Consider the following 11327-nt stretch of genomic DNA (forward strand, 5'->3'; position numbering starts at 1 on the left):
TATTTCCACGTAATATTTTGGGAAAACAAAACACAATTTTCTTCGTGTTATACCCCATTTTCTTTCCACAAGCTAAATTAACTTCCCTCTGCCAAATGTGCTCAGTTTTACAGAGACCCAATCCAGGAATACTGAGACAGTCTTCATTTTTTTGCTCTTTTATGGAGAGACTGACACTTCTACCAGATTGACAACAATAGGAGAAAAAGGTTTACCAAATATTTGCATAATTGATGAGAAACCCAGGGGTTTCCATGGCTTCTGAAAAAAGGAGCTCTGTATCTTTAAGGCTCCATGGCGCTCTCTCTGCTCGCGATGCAGACAGAGCAGGTTCTGCCGCAGAGACTCATCCTATCCATAAGGTTCTGTTAGCCAAGGTGGAGGATGGGAAAAGAATGGAGCTGTCCCAGCTACTCAATGAGATCAGGGCAAACTATGAAAAGCTCCTCACCAGAAATCAGATAGAGACCGTGCTCTCAACAAGGATCCAGGTAATGATTTCATACAGACAGGCATCTTCCAGGATAAGGAGACAATCCATGTCTATCCAATTCCTGTCCCGGCCTCTCTGAGGTACAGTATTTCCTTTTCAATGCAGCATATACTGGGGAAGGAATTTAGGTTTTACTGCAATGTGACAGGGACTTTAGGGGGAAAGGCTGTGTGTATTACTGTTAAATGACCATTAAATGAATGTTGATTGATGCATTTGATTTTTATATAAACCATGAGGTTACTGTCATTAACAAAACATGGGATCAGTATACAATAAAATGATGCACAGTAATCTTTTTTAGAATCTTATAGGAAGGAAGCATTTCAGATACCCTTGGAAGATACCATGGATTTACTTATAGAAATAATTTAAATAACACCTTTAAAATGACAGGCTTTATAGTGAATTTATTATCTAGCACACTTTGCAAGATAAAACTAAGTGAAATATTTCTAAAAGGTTTCTATCATTTTTTCATGAGTTTGATTTTATACCAGACTGTTACAAACAGAAATCATGTGAGTATGTGAACATGGTATTCAGAAACAATGATATAAATTGGGACACTCAAAATTCTCCAAATCAATAAGGACTTTCCACTTTGACTATAGATTTTTTTGCTTTTGTGCTAAAAGGTGAGAAATGTTTATCTCTAACACTAAGCATGTAATATTTAAGTATTGTTTAGAAAAAGAGCCAAATTAAATAAGGGCTAAATCCTCATTTCATAGACACTTTGTTTTAAAATGACAATCACTCTTAGCAATTAATTAAGGTCTCATCTCTAAACAAGTGGACAAACATCTATTTTAGAAACAAAGCTTCAGAAATTCAGGGTTTTGGGTTTGTTTTTTTTTTAGTTTACCTATCATATCTGAGTTCAAGTTCTATTCCAAGCACCCAAACACAGCAAAGAGTTTACTTAAGAACATCACCAAAAGGGAAAAAAATATTGCTGGGAAATCATAGGACCTTATCATGTTAGTAATTCATTTTTAGTAACATCATAAATGTAATCTCTAGGTAACATTTTCAGTCTTCATAAAGAATGATCAACATCTCAGATGAAGCAAATTCACTGAGATATTTGAAGTGCTGCAAGAATTCACTCACCTTTTACAAAGAGAAGAAAACAATAGATGACAATTTCTGAAAATTATAAACCAAATAAACATTTTATTTTGCAATAATAGAAATACAAGTTACTTAGTTTACAAGTCACAATGCTGAAAGACTAAAGTGAAAAAGCAAGACTACAGTAAGTTTTGTTTCCTTTTAACATAAAACTACTTTAGGGGACTTCTTTTTTTCCTAAAGAATTCAGAAAATCAATGGGAATAAATTTGAGAAAGCATGATTACTTAATTATTACACAATAAATGTAAGCTCTTTTAGTTATTTACAGATATACAACAAACCACTCTAGAACTTGGTGAATTAAAAAGACAATTGTATTGTCTTTCATATTGCTGTGGGTTAACTGAGTTCAGTGGGGGTGATTCTTCCACCGCACATGACACTGGCCAGGACCACAGTCATCTTGGGGTACAACCAGGTTGGGCCAGCCAACGTGGCTTACTCCTGCGTCTGGCACCTTGGCAGGACATTTCTGGAAGGCTGGCTCAGCTGAGACAGCTGGGCCTGTTTCTCTCCATCTGGCCTCTACACAGTCTCTCCAACAGGGTATCTGGACCTCTTATACATTGAGGTTCCCAATGTATACCAGGGCTCCCTAAAGCACAGAAGTGGAAGTTGTCAGGGCTTCCTAAGGCTTAGGCCTACAACTGGCACATCTTCTATATTCTGCTGACTAAGGCAAGACACAAGTCATCCCAGATTCAGTGTGGAACAGGACCAAACAAGGACATGAATCTGGGGAGGAGTGATTCACTGAGAGCCATCTTCAGAATCTAGCTACCACACAAACCTAGCTGCCAGCTCCTCACTCAAAATCCAGTAGGTACCAGAATTTTTATGCTCTTCTATTTCTGAAATTCTTGTCCTCCTCTTTTGCGGTTTCTCTAATATGTGTTGCTGCTTTGTTTTGCCAACCTAACACTAAGAATAAGTGACATAACAAATCAAGAGAAATGAATGAATTTTGTCATGTAATTCCTTGAACTATACTTTATTGACTTTCATTTAATCCAATATTTCCTTTAAAAAATCTATTGTCCCACCAAATTAATTTTTGTATGTTTTAAAATGCATTTTTTTTTTTTTGCCTATGAAGTTGGCTACACAAATCATAGGCAGTATTTTGAACTTATATGTTTACATAAATACTCTTTTTTTTTTTTTTTTGTAAAATGCATTTTTATATGAACATTAAAAAGTTCTAATTTTTGCCTCAAAATAGTACAATCAATTCCATACATTGCTCCGACTGCTCCTGGGGCCAAATGTTGAGAATTCTGTCAAAAGATACTTTCATTCAATCCCAGCATCCGCATAAGAACACTTAAAGTTGAATATAAACTAATTCACTCATTATTTAACATGAGAACATTTAGAGAGCAGTCTTTAAAGAAGTCATTTTGCTACCACCCTAGATATCCAAAGTTAGCATGCCTTCTAAAAAGATCATTTTGATAAAGGTGAATCAACAGTGGATTCTTTTAATATAGAAGTCTATTTTAGAACCTCTAATGCCTATGAAAACTTAACTCTCTAAATTATTCATAATATATTTTCTAGTAGTATTTACTTCCTGTCCATATATCCAGTCCCAGAAAAAATTGATTCATAAAGTAGCTTATAAGAAAAAAGTGGGGGAGGGGGGAAGAAGTAGCTAATTTTCTATCTTTCTTCCTTAATGATGCCATAAATAATGGAAAGTTAAGAATCAGAGGTCTCAAACTTAGGCCTTGCAAGCTTACTTCTCATTAAAATGTATTTTTCTGCATTTTATAGACCGTCATGGTAGGAAAGGACTTTCGAGGTTCATTTTACATCTGAGAATACCGAGGCTAAGAGTGCAATTAACTCATGCATGTGTTTAATTAGTGACTGAGCACCAACCAGAACATACATCTGTAATCTAAAGAAAAAAGATTTGATTCCTATCCTATTTGTCTATAACTGCTTTTAAAGGTCTCATTTTCAAAAGTGCTTTTTGTTGTTGTTGTTGCTACTATTGTTGTTGTTGGCTTTCTTCTAGTTGGAAGAAGATCTAAGCAAAAAAATGGACAAAGATGAAGAGGCTTTAAAGGCAGCTCAAGCAGAGCTCAAGGAAGCCCGACGCCAGTGGCATCACCTGCAAGTGGAAATTGAATCTCTGCATGCTGTGGTAAGCACGACCTCAAGGCGGCTGGCCCACTGGGTCCCCAGATGTTATCTGACTAGGAGAGGGGAAGAGTGACATCCCTTACTGGACAGCGAAAAACTAAAAATCAGGGCACTGAATTCTATCCATTTGACCTAGTTCAACTAGTGCCCTGCCTCCATCATGGCAATGTCTATCATCAGTTCACTGAAGGTTTAGTTCACACTTACAATAATGAAATAATCCTTACTCCAGAACCCTGGGGTTCTCTAAATGTTAGAATGGGGGAACAGAGCTTTTGTCATTATCCAAACTCATAACAGTGGAGAATTCTTTTATCCATGCTACAAAGACTTCTAATAGAAAAATATCTAAACACTTTCCAAAAATGCCTTTTATAAGGAGTCTGCTCTGGCTTTAATATTCAATATTCTATACTTTTCAATATTTAAGAAATCAAATAAATCAGGGTGATAATAAACTAATCACACTGCAGGTTCCTTTGGTGGGTGGCGGCGGGGGTGGGGGCGTAAGAATGATCATGGGATTCCTTGGAAATAGAAAACTCTCTAGCTGTAGATAGAAAATACAACTTTTTAAAAGTTGTGCCATACCTAAAGCTGTAAGGAAATACCTCTTGCATAAGTGCTGTACAATTATTGCAACCTTTTAAAGAAAGAACTCAACTGGGTGAAGACATTGCAAATCAGATTTCAGAGACACAGTTTGTTTCCTTGATTCACTGATGAAGATCTGTATAAAACAGGAAAGGGGCCTTGAAAACTCCCTACAAGCCAGTGAGCAACATTACCAAATGCAGCTGCAAGACCTAGAGGCAGTGATTGAAGGACTAGAAAAAGAGTTACAGGAAGTAAGGCGTGGCATTGAAAGGCAGCTTCGAGAGCATGAAATGCTCCTCAACACCAAGATGAGGCTGGAACAGGAAATCGCAACATATCGCCGCCTCCTGGAAAAGGAAGAAATCAGGTACCTAATTTCCATATAGTGAATGACCAGAAATACAGAGCCACTTAGGTCACTGATGTAGTCGGAAAAATTAAATCTAAAAACCTATCATTACCAAGACATGATCACTGAGTTCCTACCACAAAATAGGCACTGCAAAAAAATAAGTGGGAGAACTAGTTCCAGCCCCCTCAAATTATGAGGGACTTTCTCGATGGCTCAGTCAGGGAAATAATCTGTCTGCAATGCAGGAGACATGAGTTTGATCCCTGGGTTGGGAAGATCCCCTGGAGAGGAAAATGGCAACCCACTCCAGTATCCTTGCCTGAAAAATCTCATGGACAGAGGAGCCTGGCAAGTTATAGTCTGCGGGGTTGCAAAGAGTCAGACACGGCTGAGAAAGCACACCCCAAATTATGAATACACGAGCCAAAGTCGGGGACTTGAGCTACAAGAAAGAGTACAAGCAAGCCTGGAACAAAATAGAAATGATCCTCCATCACTACAAAGAAGACCTTCTTTAACATTCTCACTTTCCCTGCCATTCACCCCTTATAGAATTAGTGCCTCCAATAGACCACCCATGAAGAAAGTTTGAAAAATTCACACATTACCGCTTTTCCCCCTCCCACAAGGGCCCACTCCAGGCACACATCAAACTCCAAAATAATAATAATACTATTAGTAATAGTGTTGTTACTATTATTATTATATTACAACCATGGAAAACAATGTTGTTCTAATTACATGGTTTGAAAGACTTCCAGATACTCTGACAACAAAAGGCATCAAAAGAGGGATTCTTAATAGTTCACACACAGTTTCATAATCTGCAATCACTTGTAAGTTCATATGACTTGGAGCACAGCACAACCTACAATTTTCCATATTCCCAGAAAAATAATGCTTTATTTGTACTTGCTTCAGAATTCTGAGTCCTCTATAAAACTGGGTGAAACTACTATCATCTATAATAAGTCTTGACATTTACCAAATCCTTGCAAAACATAAATTGAATTAAAAATACCATTTAGTAGCTAAGTGATGCTGGGCAAATTATTAAATCTCTCTTTGCCTCAGTTTCTCATCTATAAAACGCCTACCTCAGAATTGCTGAGGATTAAATGAATTAATGTTTGTAAAATGCTTAAAACAGTGCTATGTAAATAAATTATATAGCTGTATATATATAATTCATTTATTATGAAATAAAATGGTTGTAGATTTGGTTTAATGCCTAATCATTCAAGATGTTGATAAAAATGGTCTTTAACATTCCTTTAACACAATTTTTAAAGTTTTATTATGCTATATTTAAGATACACAGGTATTTGGGCTTCCCTGGTTGCTCAGACGGTAAAGAATCCGCCTACAATGTGAGAGACCTGGTTCGATCCCTGGGTTGCTAAGATGCCCTGAAGAAAGGAACAGCTACCCACTCCAGTATTCTGACCTGGAGAATTCCATGGACCTACAAGCCTGGCAAGCTACAGTCCATGGGGTCGCAAAGAGTCAGACATGACTGAGCAACATTCACTTAAATTTATTTAAGATAAAGTTACAAAAGTTATCAAGAAAAATATAATGAACTCCTATGTTTAAGAAGTGAAACATTTATCGTGTTAGCTGCTCAGTTGAGCCCAACTCTTCGCCACCCCATGGACTGCAGCCCAACCAGGCTCCTCTGTCCATGAGATTTTCCAGGCAAGGATACTGGAGAGGGTTGCCATTTCCTTCTCCAGGGGATCTTCCCAACCTAGGGATCGAACCCAGATCTCTTACACTGCAGGCAGATTCTTTACCGACTGAGCTACAAGGGAAGTCCATGAAACATTTATAATGTTACTGAAGTCCCCCTAATCCCTACCTCAGCATCTAAACCACACCCCAACCCATCTTATTCCCCTCCATCAGTCTAACCTGGCTCCCAGGTCTGAGGCTTGTAAGTCTCATTATATATATCCCTAAGCAAAATGGGGAATTGTTTTGCATATATTTTAATCTTTGTAAAATTAGCTAGCTATAATCTTTCTTCCCCCCCCCCACCCCCGACTCAATGTTATACTTGGGAGATTGTTCCCTACAGATACAGCGTATCTTTAGTTCACTTATTTTCCTGCTAGGTAGTACTTCCTTTGTGTTGGTGGTGGTTTAGTCTCTAAATCCTGTCTGATTCTTGTGACCCCATGAATTGTAGCTTGGCAGGCTCCTCTGTCCATGCGATTCTCCAGGCAAGAATACTGGAGTGGGTTGCCATTTCTTTCTCCAGGGGATTTTCCCCACCCAGGATCAAACCCAGGTCTCCTGCATTGCAGGCAGATTCTTTACTGACTAAGCTACAATTTATCCATTCTCTTATTGGAGAGCATTTGTTTCAATTACATGCTAATACAATGTTGCTTCTATAATATAATTTTTTTCCAATTTCAGATATTATGGTAGTATCCAAGGTGGGAAAAAAGAACAAAAACCTACCACAAGTAGAGTCGGTTTTGTTTTACCTTCAGGTGAGTTTCTGATTTAACTAACCTGAAACGTGAAGTGCCATTTATAGGGATTATAAATTCTCTAAAGTAGCAAAAACAAGCAATATTTGAATAAAGTTTGACATACACATTGACTGTGACTAGTACTTAGTATATAATAGTACTGTGAATAGTACTGAATAGTACTGTGAATGTTGTAATTTAATATTTCATAATTAATATTTTCACAGCCATTATAAATGAAATATCTTTTTCAACAAAAGTCCCACAAAAGTATGAGGATGAAAAAGTGGAAACAGTGACCAAACAGGCAATATTAAATGGAAATATTGTGAAAGAAAGCACTGAAGCTCATGGCACTATTCAGTAAGTAAAATAATTTTGACTTAGAAATAATAGTGAACACATGCAAAAAAAAATTAACTTCAATTGAGTAATCTCAGTAATCTTTGAATGTGTCTAAACATAATTTTATATATTGTGATTTTTAATCAGACATGAATAAATATATAAAAACTCAGATGAAGTACTCAATCCTTAATTCATCATTTTCCCAAAAAAGATAGCCAAAACATGAAAATTCCATAGAATCCCTTAGAAATTTTATTCATATGATTTTTAAAGAATACACATATAACTGTCACAATGTAAATTATAAATTGTAACTTAAAATCTAATATAAGTGATAGACATTTCTTGATTTATTTTTCATATACAGTACATATTACATTTTTTTACTTCTTCATATAGGAAGATTTATTTTATCATTTCAGGACAGAGAAAGTGGATGAAGTTATTAAAGAATGGGAAGGCTCCTTCTTTAAAGATAACCCTCGATTAAGGAAAAAATCAGTTTCTCTTCGATTTGATCTTCATTTAGCAGCCACTGATGAAGGGTGTTCACAGACTAAGCAGGATAATCTACCAGATATAGAAGTCAGGCTTATCATGAGAAGATCATGCAGTATCCCCTCTATCAAACGTCCATCAACAACTAATTAATACAAGGACAGTATTTGATTTGATGTGAAAATGACATTAGGATGGACCAGGGTAGGCCTGCTGGCCACCTTCTGTTCCAAAATTTAAGTTATTAAGTATGTATGTTATGATCAATGTATGACTCATCAGAAAAAAAAGAGGGAGGGACAAAATGTCTCTGGATATAATTATAGGTGTATTTTTTTTTTTTTTTTGGACAAAGGGAGCTTAAAATCAGAAATTTAGTACAGGTTCTATTTTATTTATTATCCAAATAGTCTTCTTTTTCACTTAAATTTTTGTCAGAAACTGTAAGCGTTAAGATGGTTTAGTTAAGTCTTTAAAATTTCACTAAATGGCTGAACATTCTAAGGAAAAGGGAAGAGTCTGTTTAAATATGATTGTATTATGTTAAGAAACACATTGAGTCATCATTATTCAATGACTGGTTACATCTAAAAGAATTTTTCTACTTATAAAAGAAAGCAATTATAAACAAACCTTTAAAGAGGACTCACTACTCACTTAACCGAATTCTTTCCTTTTGAGATAATAATTTGTGCAGGTAGAAAATAAGAGTTATTTTCTACAAGATGTTTTGAGCAAACTATAGAAGACACCCCCAGGCTCATCTGATGATTAAATTAATCTTCATCTGAAGGTTCTCTGTCATCATTATCTGATTTCCTGAAGAGTAACTTTACTCGAAGAACTGTAAAGTTGTATCCTCCCACACAAAAATCAGAGGGCCAGCTACAGAAGCAAAAGAGGAAAGCTAGTTACTACAATTACTGGAACAGGATCCAACCTCTTATCATTCCAGCTTTTCCATCTGTATAAAGTTAAATGTGATTTAATTTGAGTCTCTGATACGAGCATTAGATAAAGATACTATATAAAGTATTATAAATACGTCTTGCAAACATTCATGTGAATTAAGATAACAGTATTGTTATCTAAGCAAAGAGTATTTGCAGGATTTATGTTTGTAAGTTGTTCAAACCCTAATAAATATGGAAAGAAAATATATTTGTGAATAAGTCAAGTATTGTTGCAAAGTTTTTTAAACAGCCTAATTTGTTTAATACAGGTATATTTAAAGACCTTAAATAATAAATACTTGTTTTAAAACATTAGAAATTTATAGGCTATCAGTTTTTTTCTAAGCAGAAAAAACACTGAGTACAACTCTCCATACTTTTTTTCCCAGCTAAAGTATCACCTAAAGGGCTATAGCTGTTAGGATATTAATACAGCCTTTGGAACTCTCTCTTCCTTCTTTCAACCAAAAAAAAAAAAGTAATTTTAACCAGAAAAAAATTATGTTAAATAATCTTTAACATAATGCAGGGAATAACATTTAAATGTTTTTCAGTTAGTTCAGCTTTATTTTAGCCTGGCTTATTCTATTTTGTGAAAGGGATGATTTTGTTTTGTCACGGACACAACAGCATGTGAAGTACTTCTTTTTGCATAAGCATCTGACCTAAAATACATCCTGTACATCAAAGTGTTTTCATTCAATATTAGTTAAATGCTACTAACTTTATTAAAGCTTTGGAAATGCAATCATATAAGCTATTGTACTAAAAGTTACTGTACTAAGCAACAGTATCATAAATAAAGGAATATATTTAGTGTCATCTATACACAGTGTTAAAAACAGTACCCGGCATCATGAATGTAACTGCTCGTGATAGTAATTCCACTATGCAGCTCTTGTATGTATAACATGTACATTTTAAAATACAGTACCTGAATTTATAACAGCTTTATTTGCTTCAATATTTGCATTTTAAATTGGGATATGAGTTTACCATAGTAAATGATACCATTACAATAAAAAAAAAACTGAAACATGAACTTGCAAACCTGTATTGTATTTGAGTCTGATACATTGTATTGAGTAGAATTATTCCAATATTGTTAGCTTCATTGCAGAACGGAGAAAACTACAACGAAGGTGCATAAAAAGCACAATTGTTATACTTTTATTTAGCAACAGAAAAATTAAGAATGGTATATTCTAATATATGATATATTCTAATTAAAGAATAAAAATAATCTCATAGTCCTGGGAAAAATATAAAAACAGCAGCCACCATTTGCAGAGGGCTCACTCTGCTCCTGATCCTGTAATCAGCATCCTCAAACTCAATCTCTAATCCTCACAGCAATCCTACAAGATGAACAGTATCATCCTCATCTGATGGATGAATAGAAATTAACATTCTTCAATCTCTCTGAAATGGTTCAAATGCATGCTTCCATAACAAAATACAAAAGTAAATACTACGAGTCCCTTCGCTGTTCACCTGAAACTACCACAACATTGTTAATCGGCTACAACCCAATACAAAATCAAAAGTTTAAAGTCTGGGGGAAAAAAGTAAATAATAAGTCCAGTTACCAACAACTGCACAATCCCAGCCCTGGGACTGTCACTCGTGACCCATGCAACCAGGAAGGAGTTACTTAAATTCTCTAGGTCTCTGTTTTCACACCTGAAAATGAAGAGAAAGGTGGCACTTGATCATCATTCCTGCCCTGCCTACTTCACAGAGCTGTTTGAAATAATACACATGTAAAAATATTTGGCAAAGCACTACTCAAATGTACAAGAATATATGGATGAAAACAGTCACTGGGAGAGAAGAATTCATGTTCACGTCCCAAATATCCAGATATTTTGAACGTAAGGCAGAAGACTCTAAAAGCAAACCATACTTTGTCAAAGTCTACACAACATGGTGAATCACTCAGACCTGGAAATCTACTGGACTTCAATATTTCACAATGACTTCTAGTAATAGCAATTGAACAGCCATAACTTCTGCTTTCACAGAAAGGGCTGAGAAAACTAGCTTATTTCACCGTGTTTCTTATAGCCACACTTTTGTTTTTATTAGCCAGACTTTTATAAGTGGTTCAGACAGACTTCTGTCCTTCCTTTCCCTATTTTAAGGATGGGGGTGGGGATCCATTGAAAAATGCTTCATTAGAACAAACTGTAGACAACCTGCATGGCTCAGTGTTGGATTCAAAACCTTTTTGAGTCACAAACCTCTTTGAAAATCTGTTAAAGGCCAAAACCTCTATTTGGAAGAGGGTTGGGAGGAAGCACCTAAAAATT

At 35.6% G+C, this 11327-nt stretch overlaps 1 protein-coding gene across 2 annotated transcripts; it reads left to right on the plus strand.

The window, feature by feature from the left end:
* Nucleotides 1-323: 323 nt before the first annotated feature.
* KRT222 (keratin 222) lies at nt 324-10054 on the plus strand. 2 transcript variants are annotated; one of them, XM_043469788.1, is made up of 6 exons: nt 324-491; nt 3657-3785; nt 4528-4748; nt 7158-7234; nt 7444-7579; nt 7987-10054. In XM_043469788.1, exons 1-6 carry the CDS (start codon nt 396-398, stop codon nt 8213-8215), a joined length of 888 nt encoding a protein of 295 aa, XP_043325723.1. In that variant the 5' UTR covers nt 324-395; the 3' UTR covers nt 8216-10054. The 2 variants fall into 2 exon arrangements, with proteins under 2 accessions (XP_043325723.1, XP_043325732.1); XM_043469797.1 differs by having other exon boundaries at nt 438-573.
* The last annotated feature ends 1273 nt before the right edge of the window (nt 10055-11327 follow it).

Source organism: Cervus canadensis, chromosome 1, assembly GCF_019320065.1.
Source record: "Cervus canadensis isolate Bull #8, Minnesota chromosome 1, ASM1932006v1, whole genome shotgun sequence".
Classification (NCBI taxonomy): Eukaryota; Metazoa; Chordata; class Mammalia; order Artiodactyla; family Cervidae; genus Cervus; species Cervus canadensis.

Excerpts from the sequence above, each read along its gene's own strand:
- KRT222 (XM_043469788.1), top strand. The coding sequence starts at position 396 with ATGGAGCTGTCCCAGCTACTCAATGAGATCAGGGCAAACTATGAAAAG. Across the intron at positions 492-3,656 it reads TGCTCTCAACAAGGATCCAG|TTGGAAGAAGATCTAAGCAA; the intron begins GTAATGATTTCA and ends GCTTTCTTCTAG. Across the intron at positions 7,580-7,986 it reads GAAGCTCATGGCACTATTCA|GACAGAGAAAGTGGATGAAG; the intron begins GTAAGTAAAATA and ends TTATCATTTCAG.